At 35.3% G+C, this 19,672-nt stretch overlaps 2 protein-coding genes and 1 long non-coding RNA gene across 3 annotated transcripts in view; all 3 read right to left on the bottom strand.

Annotated features, from left to right (window-relative positions):
* LOC111798481 (syndetin-like) overlaps window positions 1–10,314 on the bottom strand; it is a 30,821-nt gene extending 20,507 nt beyond the window's left edge. The window contains exons 1-4 of the mRNA XM_023681655.1: window positions 9,780–10,314; window positions 4,301–4,474; window positions 3,582–3,656; window positions 2,734–2,812 (exon numbers count right to left, since the gene is read on the bottom strand). Coding sequence (XP_023537423.1) covers window positions 2,734–2,812; window positions 3,582–3,656; window positions 4,301–4,474; window positions 9,780–10,004 — 553 coding nt within the window. The 5' untranslated portion in view covers window positions 10,005–10,314. The remainder of the gene's footprint in view (window positions 1–2,733; window positions 2,813–3,581; window positions 3,657–4,300; window positions 4,475–9,779) is intronic.
* A 3,062-nt stretch (window positions 10,315–13,376) lies between these two features.
* LOC111798912 lies at window positions 13,377–15,217 on the bottom strand. The gene is made up of 3 exons (XR_002815739.1): window positions 15,110–15,217; window positions 14,888–15,023; window positions 13,377–13,649 (listed from the first exon to the last, which is right to left on the bottom strand). It is a non-coding gene; the product is annotated as an uncharacterized LOC111798912 (long non-coding RNA).
* A 452-nt stretch (window positions 15,218–15,669) lies between these two features.
* Window positions 15,670–18,291, bottom strand: LOC111798911 (serine carboxypeptidase-like 51). Its single transcript, XM_023682261.1, has 9 exons — window positions 18,094–18,291; window positions 17,925–18,019; window positions 17,746–17,853; window positions 17,431–17,671; window positions 17,313–17,356; window positions 16,344–16,411; window positions 16,163–16,268; window positions 15,850–16,058; window positions 15,670–15,772 (listed from the first exon to the last, which is right to left on the bottom strand). The coding sequence occupies exons 1-9, from the start codon at window positions 18,224–18,226 to the stop codon at window positions 15,682–15,684; spliced, it is 1,095 nt and encodes a 364-aa protein (XP_023538029.1). The 5' UTR covers window positions 18,227–18,291; the 3' UTR covers window positions 15,670–15,681.
* Between the last annotated feature and the right edge of the window lie 1,381 nt (window positions 18,292–19,672).

Here is a 19,672-nt window from a genome sequence, read left to right as displayed (position 1 = left end):
TTCTTTCAATTTTCTTTGTCTTTTTGAGAGAATGTAATAAAATATACAAAAAGGTAATGGAGGTTACAAAAATCCTAATTAGCACAGATAGCACAAATGGAGTAATTACAAAAACTTTGTCTTGCTTGCCCCAAAGGGCTTCATTCCCAAATTAGAGTTATTAGCTTTAGAGCTGAAATTTCTTGTATTTGAGTAGAAGGTTATTATTTTCATGATTCAAAGTCGTCAATTCGTATTGAATGCATGAAGAGAGCATAGGATGATCTTCATTGCTTGAGGGTTTTGGAGTTACTAAGGTATTCATGCTTATTTTGATATGCAGTTTTGATATGCATTTTATTCCCATGTTGCAAAGCTAAACTTGGAATTCTTTTAGAATTCATCCACCAATTTATGGAGCAAAGTTCAAATGAAGCTACACGTGAGAACAAAACATTTAATTGAGTTGGCTGTTATTAACCAAATCAGACTAGTCCAGTCAATGGAGAGCTGCCATGGGGACCTATCTAGTCTATTCAACTCTGAAACTAAAAGGCGAAAGCTTATTAAAGATGAAGTTTTTGGTAAGAGAGGGTGGCATGTAAGAGAGAAAAACTAGAGAATATATCAAGGAGAAAAAGATGGAAAAAGGAAGAGGAGCTGCAACCTACTTCTTTAGGCAACCTTCTTGTTTCTTCATTTTATTTTCTCTTCAATCCTAATTGGCATTTCCGGGTAGTTCTCATTTCTTAACTTGAGATGTGAACTAAATACTCTTGGGTGAGGATTAGGGATGCTTCTATTAATCTAGGATCCTTAGCTCTTCTCTATCTGGTTCTTTTTTAGTGTTTTCATTGTTCTTGTTTGAGGTTGTTTGGCTAACACACACAACTCCATTTCCTTGAAGTTTGGGAGAAATAAAAGGAAGCGGTTGCTCATAAACTACAGCTTTATGATTGGGTTAGTGGATTTCTAAGTGAGGAGGTTAGGATAACGACCTGCCTAATGCACATCAAACAGTAGATTAAATAAGAATGGGTAATAGGAATTAAACCACTAATTATTGGAAATCTGGAAGGATTCCATGTTCAATGTTGTGTGAAGGAAGAGACCAAGGTTAAAACGGCAACATTCTTATTTAGAAAGACATGAACTATTCCTAATCTAAACTCATTTTGTTAATTTTGTTACAAATTACGTTTATTTGGCCACTTGAGCAATTTACAGGTTATTCTTGCTATGCTTTTGAGATCTTTGTTTTCCATCTTGATAAGTCTCATAATGCGTGATATTTAAGAGAGTAGTTTAGGCGGTTGTTGCTTTGAAGATCGCTGGAGATCTTTTAGCTGGTGGCTATTCGGGGTCCTTTAACTTGGCCTGGTATTTGTGGAAAGTATTGTTGTACTGTGATCTTTGGTTTTATACTGGACCATTGTCTTTTGGATTAATTAGGGATTTTTATCTCCTTTGTTTCGTTTGCTTTATTTTTCCCTCCATCTGGCAGGTTGTATTTTTCAACATTTTGATTATTTTCATCTATCAACCGAAAGTTCATTTCTTATTTCTCAAAAGCACCAAGAGTAGTTATGGATAAATATACAAGTGCTTAGACTTGTAAATCCAAGCAGGAAAAAAAAAAGCAAACAAGAGGACAAAACAAATCTTCAGCATGTTCCTTTTTTTCTTTTTTCTTCCTTTAAGAAACAGTAGTTTTATTAGTTTTATCTCGTAACTAACCTAAAAATATAATGGCAAGCCTCCTTAAATGTACAACCCTTATTTGGGCTTGGATGAAGTTCAACTGAGAAACCTAATTCTCTCTCTCCTAATTGGTGTGTGTGATACAAAAAGAGAGCCAAACGATACTTAATTTCCTTTCTTGACTTCTTAGTGGAGCTAAATCTTTCAATGTTATGATCTTAATAGACCTAACCACAGATCACTCCATTATGCGTTTTATTAGTTTATGTACTCCCACTTAAGAAAAAAGATTTAATTCTTTAGTGCAACTCCGTTCAACTTCTTTAGGCATTGAACTGGGCCGTGGCTTTGCCATATGACGTCCACTGCCTTCTCTCACTCACTCACTCTGGTCACTGCTCAAGAAGGAGAAGAAGCTCCTTTGGTTGAAGCTTATTAGAGCTTTCTTTTGGGTTACTTGGAATGAGAATGGCATTTTTTTAGCATGGAGACACCATTTGATAAGACATATTTGCACTACATTATTTAGCCATCTCTTGGTGTATATTGTCTTCTCTTTTCCATTCTTATAGTTCTATAACACTTTGGTCCAATTGGAGAAATCTTTTGTAACTCCTTTGGATTGAGGCCTCTATCTACCTACCCCATCTTTTGTAATTTCATACATCAATAAAATTGTTTCTTATCAACATAATGTCCCAAAAAAAACATCAAACCATACAGAAACACCCAAAACCAACTAAAAAGGGATCAAACAACCCATATATCCCCAACGCTTGCAATAAAAATAAACCAAAAAATAAAACCTAAGAAACTTGGGGGGAAAAAGCAGATTGAACCACCAGATGAATATGCTTAAACATAAAAAATTTCAGTAGAAATTGAACTCTACTTCATATAGAGAAACCTAAGTCAAAGATTGATGTGAGAGCATCAACTTCAAATTTACCAAAGAGAAACATCAATCCTCCAACCAAGCCAAACACAAGAACATTTCCAAGACTACACCCCTTGGAGAAGGGGAGTAGGAGGATCAAAGAGAGAGAGCAGTACCCATCACTTCATGATGCTCCATTACATGACGAGATAACCGTTCAGCCACTTTATCAAGTTGAGCTAATCTCGTTGTAGCCTTGAAAGAAATTTATTCAAGAATTAGTCAATGGGAAGAGAAACGAAAGTCAAAGTTGAATCATGAAATTAGATATAAGGATCATAACTGCGATCAGATCAATTGGATATGTTTATTAATGACTATAATAATTAAAGGTGCACTAAAGCAGCAGATGACTGTTAGTACCCTAGTGTGCAATTATATTGGGAATAAGAATAAATACAGAATATTTTAGATTGACATGAGAAAGAAAAATGAAAAAGGACGAAAACTCAAAATGACACTGTAAATAACAAAAGGATGCAGAACAAACGGTAAATGAAAGATAAAAAGGATAACTAAATCCCTAGATACTAGGTAACATTAAATCTAAATAAATCTCTAGATACTAGATAAAAATACAGATATATTAGGGAGGTCAAGTACTTCCCTTATTTAATGGAATTACACAAATATTCTTTAAATCAAGGTCATTCCTTCCACAAGGGTTTTATTAGATACAGAACAGTCCCATGCAAGGCTCTTTGATCTTGTTGTTTACCCTTATTATTTTTTTGTGTAATTGTCTAATATTGTTTGCTTCCTAAAGCTATGTCTCCCTCTTACCCAATTGGGAAGGTCTTCTGTAATCACCGCAGATTTAATGTCCTTTTTATAAATTTCATATACCAATAAAATTGTTGCTTATTAAAAAAAAAAATGCAGGTGCAATTAAAAAGAAATTATCCACCGCTTATGAGGCAGATATCTACAATTGTAGGGTTAGATCGAGTAGCTGGAAAGCTACCTGTTTCTCCAGATATTCCAGATCATTTTCTTCTGATGGAACATGCTCTAACACATGCCTAACTGGGTCAAAATCCTGCGGTAAGAATTAAGAATCAATTCAGTGCTCTTTACCCCAGGCACAAATGCAGGAAAGAATCTACTAAGCTCCAAGAGCAAAGCAGAAACAGTAGAGGGTGAAGTAATTTGCATTAAAAACTTCACTAGTGTGTAAAAAGAACATGAGAATTACACTTATACTTGGTCAAATTACAAGTTTAGTCTTTGATCCTTCAATATTGGATCTAAAAGTCCATAAATTTCAATTTTGTGTTGAATAGCTCTCTGATATGTTTGAACCTATTAGACCTAAAATAAAATTGTAGGGCCACTAAGACCATAAACTTTCAATATTTTTCGAAATGTGAAATAGGTTTATGACATATTAGAAAAAAAAATTTGCAAAGTTCAAAAATTTATTAGCATAAAATAAAGTTGGACTCATTACACAATTTTTAAGATCGAGTATCTATTAAACACGTAATTAAAAGTTCAATGATCTATTAGATATTTTTTAAAGTGTCTAAATGTTGAGGAACTTAAATTATAATTTAATCTGAAATACATCTGGTGAATTAATAAGAGGTTCTAGAATTTTGAAAATGCAACACGGTATTAACAATAGTCGTGCCTGTAAATGAATGATCCCAAGTAAATGACAGTAGCAATAGCAAGTAGTACCTCTTCATAGAATACTTCCTCTAGTTCCTCTACTTCGTGACCATGACTTCTACTGCCATATATTGAGCTCAGTTCTTCAGAGCTAGATGGGAGACTAAATCTCTGATGAGGAGGCAATCCAGCAAGTGCACGGGCAACAGCTGCCGCAGCCACAGCACGTGCGGGAACCTGCACCTGCTCAATAAGGTAGAAAATAAATTATTGAGCACCAATAGGTCATATTTTTTAAATAAAAGAAAATGCAAAAAGTTATTCGTTAATAGCTCATTTGACACCTTTCTTCCCCCTATTTTAAAAATTTTGCTTCTTTACTAACACTTTGCTTTGATTTCAAATCTACTTTCAAAAACTATGTTAAACCCTAGTCAATTTTTCTTAGGAAAAACTAAAAAAGATGGCTTCCTTGGTTGTCTATCCCCCTTGGCTGGTGCTCCATATGCAAGAAGGGACTGAAATAATAAGTTGAAGCAACGAAGTATGACAGCAAAGTCACTATACCACTTACAATACCCTAAACAATGAACATAAAATATAAAACCATTTTACTTGATTGCAACTTTGCTGGAAATTTTTGGGTGTTTATTCTCTTTAACTAGAAAGTGATGTTCCCCATGAAATTATTTAATCTACTTATATTCACATTAATGGGACATGCCTTCAAGATTGATTTGGACCCATTCTATTAGGGTGCTTTTTGATCTCTTTAGGTTGTTCTTTTTTCAAAGAAACCATTCTTCTTATTGATAAAATGAAAAAAGTCCAAGAATAAGAAAAATACAAAGAAAGCACATACAAAAAAGAACAAACGCAACAAAGCACCCAAAAAAAGCATATGCTTTCCAAAGCTTTCCATCTTGAAAGGAAGGACACCAACAAAGAACTCCGAAAAAAGCCACAGAAAACAGGCCAAGACCACCTTCAAGCACTTGATTAACACTAGGAACGCTGCAATAAATAAAACACTTGAAACTTCCAAGAACCCAGCATAAGATGAAGCATGTGAATGCCCTACATCGAGCAAAAATACTATTTCCAAAGCCTTCAACTCTTGAAAGAGAATAGATCTCTCCATATATTTTTCATAACCTTTGATACTAGCTATGAATACCTTAAATACACCAAGTTGTTGCCTTCGAAAGGATCGAGAAAAAGCAAAGAACAGAAATCAAGAGAGCATAAAGAATCCTTAAGAACTATCAACCACAATTAAACATCCCAAACAAATTTATCAGCCAACTTTAGTTACATCAAGACAAAAATAAAATGGAGAGTATGACCCAAAAACCTTCAGATACCCAGCAACTAAAACTCCCTTGTTCTCACATTTTCCCCTCCTCTAATCAACTTTCTCTCTCTCTTTTTCTTTTTCTTTTCTAATATAAATCAAGTCCATATGAACCAATACATTTTCGAAGATTTAATTTCTCACCAATTTTCAGCAGCTTTTTTTCATCTCTTGCAGATGAAAACAAAAATATGAGAAACAAAACTTTCATTGAGAAGAAATAAAAACAAAATGAATACCAGATTTCAAATGAACTATGCACATTTGACTCCAAAAGCTTCCTTCGCACTTTGATCTCTACTTTTTAAGCTGAAGCTTCAATATTCTCATCAACACTTCGAACTTCCATCGAAGATGTGAGAAACCCCTCATATTTTGTACTGCAAGGCCCATTTTTCAAACTCACTAGAATAGAACATTTGTCTTCCTCAACCTCCCTCTTATTCTCTTTCCAATCAAAATCAAAATCAGAAAAATAGCTATGATCACTAGTTCTACTTACCACAAAGCCATGGGTGACCAGGCTACTTCAAGAAGATGATGATCCTTGCATTCAACCACACTATTTGTTTGGGTGCATCAGCACAAGAACTTTGATGAACAATTCCAAACGTAGGCTCAAAAAGTGGAGTTGAAGAACTCTCGAGCAATATCAATTTGAGCATTTTCATATTAGCCTGACATTGATTTTGGACCACTTCATGAAAGATTTTGCATAGTTTAGTTTCAATTTTATCAACTCAAACGATTGTGATAATCAACTAAAAGAAGAAACCAACTTTCCCCAATAATACCATTTACCATTGAGGGTCCCAAATGTCACAATGGACAAGGAAGAAAGCCGGGATGGTTTATGAGGATGAGGGAAAAGAGATGGTCAATGATGAACACAGACGGGAGGTGGCACACAACTAAAGTTCTATCAGAGAGGTGGTGGATATGATTGACTACGATGTGAGAATGTCGGCAAATGGACAACTGCGTTGAACCAACTAGGTCTAGGAAGAAGATCATGGCTAGGTTTCAATTATTGGGGTAACTAAGGTTTCAAGAACTCCTAAGCTTTGATACCATGTAGCTAAGTGTGAAAACAATTTTGCTTACATTTCATTGGGTACAAAATAGTAATATTCACACAATATTACTATTTGCCTAGGCCTATAAAAGGAAGGAGAAATTATAGCTATCCTGCATACAAGGAAGTATTTTTTTTGTTTTCATTCACTCATGTTTGTATCTATTGAGCACTAGTCTTTTTTTTATTTATTCAATGGAAAGCTTCGTTTCTTGTCAAATATATATATATATATATATATATATATATATATATATATATACATACATACATATACACATATATATACAAGGAAGTAAATAAAACTTTGAATAAGCAACTTGATTTTCTACTAGGCCCTTGACTAATGAGACCAAAAGTAATTCTTTAATATCCAAAGCTTTGTTCACATCTGTTTGGATTTTGGAAAACTAAAATCCCAAATAAGATCAATTATAGTGTTCATTCACATTTTACTGATTGGTGGAGTGCTCCATAACGTCCCTTGATTCAAGGCTTCACTCTCTTCCCTTTATTGTAACTTTATATCATCCATAAATCCTAGTCAAATTTTTAAAACTAAAAGAACAGGGTCTTGTCCATTTTAAAACTAAATTTTTAAAACTTTGAATAAGCAAAGCCTTGTTCACAGCTGTGTATTGTGTTTTTCGGATGGGGATTTTTTTAATCATATTTTCTTGAAGTGCCCCTATTTTCGAGCTTGCTGGCTCAAGTTATTCTCATTTTTCAATTTTCATTGAGTCTTGTCCAATATATTCAAGGCTAATGTTCTTCCATTGCTTATTGACCCCGCATTGGCTCCAAATGCAAATGTTTTATAGGTTAACATTATTAAAGTTATTTTATCTGAGTTATAGATGGGACAATATCAAAGGATAAGCACCTTTTTTGGCTTGATTGCTATGATTTAGCTCGTTTCAAGGCTTCTTGGTGCTTTTATTTTCCTTACTAACACTATGCTATGATTCAGCATAATATAGGTTATTATGTATAGTTCTTTATTGTATACACACTTACTTGAAACCTCAAGAGCATTATCATTTCCAAATCCTTTTTGGGCTGACGCAATTTTCACAACTTGCTTCTTAATTAATAAAATGCTTCCATTTGTTCTTAATAGTGAGATCCCTTATCGTGTTCTCTTCCCAACAAAATCTGTTTTCCATTGCACCATAAATATTTAATTGCACTTGTATTGTTCAAGATGTTCGTCCTCATCGTACCAAGTTAGACCCCAAGTCCTCATCAGCTATTCTCATGTTCGAAAACGAAATCATAGTTATTATCCTAGTCTTACCAGGTACCTATTTCTCTCGATGTTAAGTTTTTCGAAGATCTGCCTTTTAGTTCATCACTGTCAAGTCAACGTTAGAGGGAGGATGGCAATCTATTTATCTATATGATTACCTCTCCCCTACTCCATCTCCTTTAGTGTTTGTTCCTCCCCATTCACCCATTACTCAAGTATACTCCAAACGGCCACCACAATGGCCTTCAAGCACATCATATACCAATAGATTCTTCAACATCTGATCTAGAACCAACTGATACCCTTCTCATTGCCCTTCGTAAGGTAAACGCATGTGTACTTATCATATTTCTTTGTTTGTCATCGTCCACGTATTCTTTTATTACGTTCCTTGAGTCTACCTTTGCCTCGACTCTGTTCATGAATCCTAGTTGGCATAATACAATGATTATGGAGACTAATTCTTTAGATGAATGGTACTTGAGACTTAGTTTTTCATGTTGTATGAAAGAAAGTAATTTGGTGTAAATGGGTGTTTGAAATCAAGGTTAATCCAGCAGATCAGTAGCTTGTTTTAAAGCACATCATGTTGCTAAAGGCTATGCCTAAATCTATAGGATTGATTATTCTGCTACATTCCCTCATGTTGCTAAATTAACTTCTATCTGATTGTTTCTTTCAATGGTTGCTACTCAATGTTGGCCTTTGCATTAGCTTGACATTAAGAATGTTTTTCAAAATGGTGATCCTAACAAGGAAATTTATATGGAGAAACCACTAGGATTTGTTGCCCAAGGAGAGAGTGAAAAAGTTTGTCACCTTAGAAAATCTTTACACAAATTGAAACAAAATCCACAAGCATGGTTTGGTATATTTAGTCGAGCACTTGAGCAATTTGGTACGAATAAGCATACGTTGAATCACTTTGTTTTCTATCGGCGGTCTGAGAATGGTAGTATAGATAAAACTTTTGTTTTTCCTTAAAATTTTAGACCACATAATTATCGAACACTATTTCTTGCCTAAACAGGCACCAAGAATTCCAGCTAAATGGACAGAGGAAAAGAAGATAATTCACCTGCTCCACTTCATCTTTTACTTAAATGCACCAATATTTTTCAAATTTTGTTTCAAAAACCCATCATTCTGCCTCCCTCCAATCTTAAAGAACTTCAGTTGCAATAAGAATATAATCCACAATTTGTCGATCTCAAATAAAAGCATTTTGAAAGCAAGAAACTCAAACATAGTAGTCTTCATTTTGTGTGTGTGTGTGTGTGTCCTTTCCACAATATTTTTTTGAGTAATTTTGAGTCCCATTCACCAGCCTAATGCTCTAAAATCCTTCATCTTCACCACATTTTTCTTCTTTTTAATCAATCAAATAACGTCCTCTAGGATCAGAGCATTTTACTGTTTTAATATTACAAAACAAACTACTTCCCCCTGGACAGCTTTGCATGGTGATTCAGAAACTTTTCTTAACTTATGAATCTATAATGGGGATGTCTTTTGCAATCCCCTTTGGCCAAGGTTTCAGAAGGGAGATATCCCATCTCTCGCCCTCTCTTTTGTAACCAGCTCTTCTGGTTTACTGAAATTATGTGATGTCTCTAATACCAAAAAAAAAAAGCACACATCTCAATTATGGGCTACCTATTCATCAAACTGTATACATAAGCTGTTGATTATCTCTATGATTATGAATGGCATTGATTAGTGAAGGTAGAATATTGTAACTAAAGGATGCTTGAATTGAATTTAAAAGCACTCTCGGGAATCAGTAAACCATAATCAATTTTAATCAAATCCAACTAAACAGCAGCTACCTATAAACATCGAGAACTACGCCAATAGTGCCATCAGTTACCTCCGGAGGATCAGTAGGGGTAGGAAGAAGTCCAAGCGATCTAGCAGACCTCACCGAGCTCAAAATCTTCTCCCCAACCTTAGACAAGTCCATTCCACCTCCTTGCAGCAGAAAAAACGGAACAAAGAAGAGAAACCTGGACGTCTCGAATCCTTCGTTCAAATCACCATTGTACGTGAAAGGGTTTCCAAGAACACTGCCAAATGGAAACAAATTTGGCTGCATTTCACATCAGGCTCGCAAGTTCAACCCCCCCTGTGCCGCATATTTGATGCGATGCCACTCCCCCAAAATTTGATCCGTTGAATCTACAGAGATCGGGTTCCAATTGATGAGAGTTTCGTATGAGTGAATCAAGGAGTGAGAAGCCGATGAAGTTTCAGGTGATGCGCGTGGTTTCGCGCGTCTGGTGTAAATTTTTTTGAGAATTTGTTGTTTCGTAGACTTTAGGGAACTCCCGAATCTCGACTGATTTCAGCTGGCAAGAGTCGGCGACGGCCTTGAGCAACCATCCTAGGACAACTTTCCCCAAATATCAAAAATGCTCCTTAATTCCTTCTTAATTCTACTTTTAGTCCTTAATTTCTTCTTAATTCTACTTTTACTCCTTAATTTCTTCTTAATTCTACTTTTACTCCTTAATTTCTTCTTAATTCTACTTTTAGCCTCCCTTTACCTCATAGAATCCTAGTGAGTGAAAAATCATAATAAAATCCAAACTATTACAATTTCTATAATATTTTTATCATAGTTTAAACAAATTTAATTTATTTTCTAATTCATAATTCGTTACTTAAATAAATAAAAAACTATTGATCATAGCGGATCATTTCGTATGTTCAAACACTTTTTTTGAGAATTGTTGGGAGTGAATCCAAATTGTCCTTCGAAGGTGTTTTAGAAAATGACTAAAGTGTCGAACAACAAAGGGTGTATTTAACTTATTGTGAGATGTCGCATCAGTGGTAGAGGAGAACAAAACATTCCTTATAAGAGTTGAAAACCTCTTCCTAACCGACGCGTTTTAAAATCGTGAGATTGGTGGCGATACGTAACGGACTAAAGCAGATAATATATGTTAGTAGTGGTTTGAGCAAATGGTATCAAAGTTAGACATCGAGTAGTGTGACAGTGAGGACACTGGCCCCCAAGAGGGGTGGATTATGAGATCTTACATCGGTTGTAGAGGGGAACAAAACATTCCTTGTAAGGGTTGGAAACATCTCTCTAACAAACGCGTTTTAAAACCGTGAGGCTGACGGCGATACATAATGGGCCAAAGCGGGTAATATCTGTTAGCAATGGACTTCCTCCACGATATAAACATGATTAGGCACATCATTCAAAATGGCACATCAAAACTTTGAAAGTCGATAGATTATTCTACATAAACTTCCTCCACGATATAACCATTCAAAATGGCATTCTTCACATTCATTTTGTAACGACACTAAATTTCTATTTACCTAGAATCGCTACCAACAACTCATGCTAAGCTCATACGTGGAATAAGTCTTAAAAACATCGTTTATAGAATAACTTTCAAAAGAATAAAACAACTTCATCTTTAAAAACACCATCATAATCTTACTTACGTGTTCAACAAATAATACTGAAAATGCAAATAATTTAATATATGAAATGCAAAACAACCTGTTCTAACTTAAGTCTAGAAATTCAAATATGTTTTTATCATATGTACGTGTCATGTCATCGTCAGCCATACATGGGCGCCTTGTCTTTACCTAAAAAATGATGTGACGAGTATTTCGAAGAATACTTAGTAAGTGACCCCACTACAGTGGTCATGCAAAAATGCAAACACATGCAAAAGATGCTCTAGGGATCTATCTCTATCTCATCTACGGATGACCTTCAGTCCATAGTAACTTTGGACGTGTAGTACTTCCCTACACATGACCCACACATGCGAGTGTAAATCTCCAGGCGGTTCGCACCCCCCTAGACCCATCATCGTCCAGCTAGCTATCTGTAGCAACGGAGGTCAGCGGACCCCTGGGTGTCATGCTCAACATGATCACCATCATTATCAAAACGTGTACGTCCGCACTCATCATCTTAAAAGGGGAAGTATCCCGATGCTTATGTACACATAAACATGCATGAGGTCCCTCAATTTCACGTCTTCAACACGTCTTTCTAACACCGCCCTAGTCTCGTCTCTCTATTACTTTTTAGTGATACATGTGCATTAGTTATTCATGCTCTTTAGGGTTGTGTCCTAGGCTGATTTCTCGACGTGATGCAACATGGCATTCATAACATACATCATGCTTAATATGAAAACACCATCATATTAAGGTAACAATATCATGCATCATAATCATCATATTTATCGTCATAATGTCATCAAATACATCATAATCATCAATCACGTCATTAAACATCTTCATATAGCTCATATACGTCATAACTCATACTTCATATATCATAACTCATACAAGTTTCTAGTCTATCCTATAGTAAGGTCACTTACTTAGTTGGCCTTAGCCAGCGTTCTCCCTAAATTATTATACGTTAGCTCTCGTTCTTCAAAAGCCGCTCCAAGTGTCGTCGTGGTTCGTTTTCTATTAAACTATTTGTCCCTTTCATTATTATTTCACAATTTAATGTTAATCCAATTATGTGAAATCTGGCACTAAAACGGGCTCAACTACCTTAATCACAATCGAAAACAAGTTTGGGAGAGTTGAACTAGCTAATCCAATTGGACTCGTCTTCCCTAACCTCCAGCCAACAGTCTCTTTTCCTTGCATGCACGTACTTTTTCCTTCCATCATTTCTAACTTTCGATTTTGGCCTTGATAGTTCTCATTCCCTTCCACAAAATTGTAGATCTCCTCGAGACAAAGACAACGAGCTAAAAATCATTAAAAAAAAAAACGCCTGAAAAATCTAAAACTCGATCTCCTTCGTTTGCCCTCGATAGTTTTTTATGCCTTTACCAAACTTGTAGAGCTCGTGAGCGAAGAATCATAACAAACTATTAACCATTGAGGGAGAATTTAACCAACCAAACTTTTGGATCATACCTTGAAATCATCGAGCTCCTTTCCCAATTGGAATATCTCAAACCCCTCCAAACTCGCCTTACGACATGATACGAAAACCTCAAGCTTTTCGAGCTCAAACGTTTTCTCCTTTACGTCGTCGGCATTGTATAACCTTTGACTTTTAATTGTTCTATTTTTTCAAATTAAAAAAAAAAAAAAATACTACTTAGTTGATATTACAAGATCAAACAAAGATCATACTTAACAAGAAACTTGTCACTCGTAGATGTCCCCAACACGCTCGTTACTTCACTTGCAATAATAGTTTTATTTTCTTTTATACCAATAATAGTTTTAATAAAACTTGTGTAACAGTTGCTCATGACGTCGAACTCTCCAAGTTACCGGCCAATTGAATGAGAGTCAAAGAGTTGACAACGGGAAGTCAAAAGAATAAAAAGGGAAAAATTGATTCGGTTCGGTTTTTTTAAAAGTTATGCAAAAAACCAAACCGACCCATGCATCAATTTGATCGGTTCGGTTTTCTATTGCCCTCCAATAAATATAATTATGAAATTGGGATGTAAAATATTATAATATTATAACAATTTGTAGAAATATCATTGAGATATTGATATAGGCAGAAATGAAACAAATTGTTCCTTAAAAGAAAAAAAAGGGAGAAATAAATTGGAAGCTCAATTATTTTTGTACTGCTATTTTGTTATTTAAATGGTAAATCTAAATGAGCTACTATTTGCCACGTGTTGTTCGTTTACTTGTGAGCAATTGCAGCCGGTGACCGTGTGAAGGCTCCCACCATTTCTAACGCTACGCAGGGCTGGTCTACCGGCACCTGTCAGTTGCCATAAAGTATAATAAGAAGAGGGAGTTTATTGCAAAGGCAAACAAGATGAAGAAAATGTTGAAATTTAAATGGGAAAAAATACTACAAAGATGTGCATGAAAGCAAAGGCACAACCAAGATAGAGGCAACAATGTCGACGTGAGTTTCAAAGATAGGTTTGTTGAAGGATCGAGTAGAGCCCCAAGCCTTAATCTTGAAAGTCGGAATTTCAAAGAAAATTTGGGTATGCAGTTCTAAATTCAAATTTGATAACATTAGACTGTCGCTCTACGGCATCGTATGACCATTCACCAAAATCATGTCTACACTTGTCAGCTCTATGACCTAAGTGAGCTACTCTGTGGCACATGTGTGTGTCACAGTGAGGGCGAGCGACGCGAGACGAGTATCTTGGGTGACTTCTTTTGAAAGGGTCTTTCAAAGGTAGTGTTAAATGACACGGGTGTGCCGACATTGCGCCACTGCCCATGTGTTGAAGGTTGGATTATGTACCCCTATCCGGAATGAATTCCGTAAATGAACTAGCATAGACCGCCAAAGGAGAATTCTAACAGCACCTTGCGCAAATGGAGAATCAAGACAGACAAAGCAATCTTTGCCTTGAAGACTACAACCGAAGAAGAGATGTTAGAGCACATTTGGGACGACAAGACACCAAAAGTAGCACGAGACACGTTCGTAATGTTATTCTCAAAGAAGAACAATACAAGGCTACAACTTTTAGAGAACGATCTGTTATCAATCTCACAACGTAACATGACGATCGCTCAGTACTTCCACAAAGTCAAGTCGATCTGCTAGTAGATTATTGAGCTAGACCCGAAGTCCGTCATTGAAAAAACTCAAATGAAGAAAATCTCTATCCACAAAAAGCGACCATAATATAGAAGCTTTGTTACAGACAAAATGGTCAGCAGCAGGTTAGCGAGAGAACGAGGAGAACGAAAACCAAAGGAAAATGGAAGAGTGAAGAAAAAGTTGGCCGACGAGCGAGGTGAAAATGGGTCGTAGGATAGAAGATTACACGAACGAAAATGGAAAATCGAAAAGAAATTCCTTTTAAACCGAAAAGAGGAAGGTAGTGAGAATGGGTCGTACGATAGCAGATCATATTCACCGTCTCCAACCTCAATTCTAACCTCACCTAAATCTTCGTCTCACCGAGTGCTCTACGTACCGAAAACGCATTTAAGCTAAAAAAAAAAAAGTAGGAGAGATTGACTTACAAAGTGGCCAGCTCCAAGAATCCAATAAAAGCGAAGATTTTTGTAAGACTTGGTGAATCCTTTGGTTCTATCTTTGTTACTTCCACAGTAAAGAGGGGTTCTTTCCATACTTAAAAAAGCTTGTAGCCCATCCCACCTAAAAAAATCAAACAATGTGTCAATTATACCCTTCTATCCAAGGGCAAAATGGTCAAAGTCATTTAGAAAGAGAGAGAGAGAGACTTGAGCTTATGAACCCATGATTCAGTTCCCTTGGTTGAGCATATGAGGTCCACCTGTAAATAAAAACAAATTCCCTCTTTTTATTATATAGTTTTATAAAACCCTAAAATTAAGCACTTCACAAAATTAATAATAATAAATATCGACACCGTCAAGTTTAGGGCATAACTCTGATATCATATTACATGAACACAATTCTTTAATATGGCTTCGAGGCTCACAATACTAAGTTTAGGGCATGACTCTAATATCATGTTAGATGAATACCACTAACACAATAGTATGATATTGTCCACTTTGAGCATAAACTCTCGTAGCTTTGTTTGGGCTTCTCAAAAAAGACAGATAGTGCTCTTTTATTATAAACCCATGATCATTCTTTAAATTAGCAGATGTGAGACTTTCATCAAACATTAGTTTTTATTATTTGATAAAAATTAAATTATAAATTTTTCGTAAAATAATTTAACCAGAATAAGCAAAAAAAAAAAAAAAAAAAAAAAAAAAAAAAAAANCGTCAACCTAAATAAAAAAAAAATATATTTAATGGAGGCTAAAATAAAATTTTGAAATTATATATAAATTAATAATACCTCGTTAATCCTTGGCTTCATAAAGTCTTCTTGAAGACTTCGAAAAACGTATTCCGACTGTCCACCCCATCTGTAAAAAAAATTAAAAGAAAATTATAATTAAGAATAAAAAAAGAAAATAATTAAAATAATAATAATAATACTAACGTGACGTTGTCTGGAATTATTTTGAGCTTCTTCCTTATAATACGATTCATGAAATCCGACAAATCGACGTTATCTCCTCCGGCCGTCGAGGAGACGGAGCTGAGATATCTTGAATATCTCCGCAATGAAGCGACGCCGTTTGACATGTCCATTCCTGTTACCGCCGCCACGGAATCCTCTCCGGCATCCAATAGAAAATTATAGAAATCCTAAAAATAAATATATATTTTATTTATTTATTTTGAGTTTTTTTAAAAAAAAAAAATATATATATATATATATATATATGAAATATGAAGAAATGAAGTAATACCACGTCATTACTACTGCTACTAATCACATCTTCCAGCTCACTCCAGGATGACGTGGCAGCGACGAATTGAGCGCTTTGAATCTGGCGTTGAATTCTCTTAGCAATACTGTGATTAATTTTCAAAGTTAGTTGAAATTTTGTGAACAGTTATGGGTGTGGGTGTGGAAGAAGACGAACTCACGTGTTGGATTTGAGCAGGCCTTTGTCGTCCAGCCTCGACATGTCTTTTAGAAGAGGTCCCCATGAAAACTGCCAATCTCAAAAACTTTCTATTCCCAATCAAACCCTATTCTTATTTCCTATTTTCGTTCTATTCTACTAAATTAGATTACATATGTTCGAGATGTTTCGAGATTGAAGATGGGTGTTTCTCTGTCCCCACCTATCTCCTATTTCATTCCATATTTCTCTTAAATTTCTACGGAAATTTCTAAAATTCTTGTTAAATTAGGTTAGAGATGTCTCGTGCGGAGATCGAGAGGATGGACAGAGAAGCCTTTCTCATCCCTGTCCTCACCCACCTCCTATATTTCATTCTATATCTCCATAAAATTTCTAAAATTACTGGATCTCTACAAGAATTCGTGGGTAACTCGAGTTACCCACGAAAACATTTTTCATTATTTGATGTCGGGTTCTCACCTCCTATTTCATTTTCCATCCCTAGAAAATTTCTCATTTATTTTATAAGAAACCTATAATATAAGGTTGAATGGATAATGGGTCCATCTAGGCATCCAAGAATAACCTTTCCCTACTCCCTCCCCTATTCTCTCACGGGCAAATTCTTAAAACCCAGACTTTATGGGTTAAATGGACATTTTGAAATTAGATCCAAGAATATAGAACCGGAATATATAATATAGACGGAACCCATGTGTAATCTGATGGTTCCAACTAAAACGAAAGAATATTGAGGAGCCCACGTGATATTATATTATATCCTCCCACATAAATACAATAATATACCTAAGAAAGAGGTTCGCCCACATGTGACAACAATTAAGTGAACCCCTCTTTAGAAGAATAATCCATGTCACCTACTTCTAAGGCTATCATATTAAACGCATTTAAATTCCATAAAATTAAATTAAAATATTTCCCAAAATTTATTAAAAATAAAAAATAAAAAGAAAAGAAAAAATCGTACCGTGTAATCTTCCGGGGAAATCCAACTATCGCCCAACACCACCCCTGCAAGAATTAGGAGAATTGAGATTAACCTCACCCACGACCTCCATTCCCTACGTGACAGCCAAATCACATACCTCCAAGTGTAACCTTCAAGCTCCCAGCTTCAATCGCTTTCAAAGCCGACAATCCTAGCGTGACGGCATATTTCCCACCGTAGGATTCGGCGACAATGTAAAGCGGACTCTTCTGCAGCCGTTGATCTCTATTGAAAATGGACTGCAACAGCGTCGTTAAATCCACAGCGGCTTGTATATCTGATTTCACTAACGAACTCATCTCCTCCACGAAGCTATACCCGGTCCCCACCGGATTATCCTTCGAACAAAAAAAAAAAATTAATAAGAATCACGAATCTCCACAATAGTACGATATTATCTCATTTTATTTACCACAAATAAAAGATCGGCTTTATGAATCCAACTAGAATTTCTCGGGTTCAAAGCAGCATCTAATGGGCCCACTTCCTTGAAATTCCCAATCCCAACTCCAGAAGCTCCCTGTTTTAAAACGAACAATTATGAGATACGGTGGGTTGAGTTGGGTTGGATTGAATTGGGTTAGGTCTTACGGGGCCACCCTGGAGCCAGAGGATGATGGGCCATGGCTTGGAGGGATGGTCGACTCTGTAGGGGCTTCTATAGAGCCACCAGAACATGTGAGCTTCTGCAAAGGGAGGAAATTAGAGAAATTAGAGAAGGAAAGCAGGAAGGAGAGATGGAGGGGTTTGTGGTGGTTACTGGGTCGGACTTGGACGTATCCCCATTCTTCAGATCCGTCGTGTGATCGGACGGCGGCGGTGGGACGGCCGTGGATGAGCGGAGGAAAGAGCAGAGCGGAGCAGAGGAGGAGGAGGAGGAAATGGTTGTTCATTTGGGAGATTTGTGGAGCTGTCGTCTTGTGTCAGTGGGAGAGTCTTCTGATATTTATTTATGGGGTTCAGAAATGTTGCGCCCAACTCACAAGGGGCATTCTTGGAAGTGGGGAAATTCATTTTGATGACCTAATATTATATATATTTGGAGATTCTTTTTTTTTTTATTTTATTTTTGAGGGATCCAAATATTATTTGATTTTAATAATTCAATTTTACATTTTTATTATTTACAAACTTTTAATTTTGAGTTATTTTAATAAAACTTTCAATTTACTCCAAATTTAGAATTTTTAATTATTTAAGGTGATGCCAGATAGTCGTTGATAAGGAAATCAGCCGAAGGAAAAACTCTAATACCAAATGATTTGGAAATCATAAGTGAAGTAAGATTCAGATTACCCTGTTAATTGAATATTTCAAATCAAGAACACTTGTTTGAGATTCGAATCACTCTATAAGCAAGAAAAGCTCCGATGCCAAATGATATGGAAATCATTATAAGGGGAGTAAGATCTTGATTACCCTTGTTTGAGATTTAGATCACTCTACAAGCAAGAAACGCTCTGATACCAAATGATATGGAAATCATTATAAGGGGAGTAAAATCTGGATTACCTTGTTGATTGAATATCTTAAGGCAAGAATACTTGAGATTCGAATCACTCTATAAGCAAGATTGATCATATCGAGTTTGAATGATTTTACATGCAACCTAAACTACGTAGAATTGCAAAGAAACTTAATCATTTGATAAATAAAGCACAAATGCTCATTTTACTTTGAACCTATTCCACTATATATATATATATATATACGAGTTTAGAGTAAATAAAGAGTCTTAAAATACATTAATGAAATACAGTTATTCTAAATTATAATCCACCCAAAATTTATAACAATAAGCTTCATTGTTGTTATTCAATGTGGCATGAATTGAAATATCTTTCGATAATTTCAACTGCTTTTTCTTCACATCTTTATCGAAGTATATTGCATGATTAATGTCTCTCGGTTCATATCATTAATATTTTTTTTATTCTTTTAACAATTTATTAACTATCATATCCTTACTATAGTTCTCATTCCATTTCTACCCAAGGAAAATTGTTTACTTTAATTTTTTTAATTCTTACGATTGAGCTACCAAAAACAGAAGATGCATTTTATGCGTATAAATAGTAATTTTTAATTCTTTTTAACAATTTCTTAACTATCATATCGTTAGTATAATTCTCATTTATTTGGGAGTTATATGTCCACAAGGCAGGATAGAAGCGTTATTCATCTCCATCTTTGCTCCTTTTTCATTCAAATAAATAATTTTCATTTTACATTATAATTGCAAAAATCTAATATAATTATTATTGAGATATAATATTTAGAGTATATATTATTTATGGAATATATCTTAGATATTATATCGTAATATTCTTTATTTATGA

Source organism: Cucurbita pepo, chromosome LG07 (assembly GCF_002806865.2).
Source record: "Cucurbita pepo subsp. pepo cultivar mu-cu-16 chromosome LG07, ASM280686v2, whole genome shotgun sequence".
NCBI classification, from domain to species: domain Eukaryota; kingdom Viridiplantae; phylum Streptophyta; class Magnoliopsida; order Cucurbitales; family Cucurbitaceae; genus Cucurbita; species Cucurbita pepo.
The sequence above is the reverse complement of the archived record's forward strand: the minus strand, read 5'-3'. Positions and strand labels throughout refer to the sequence as shown.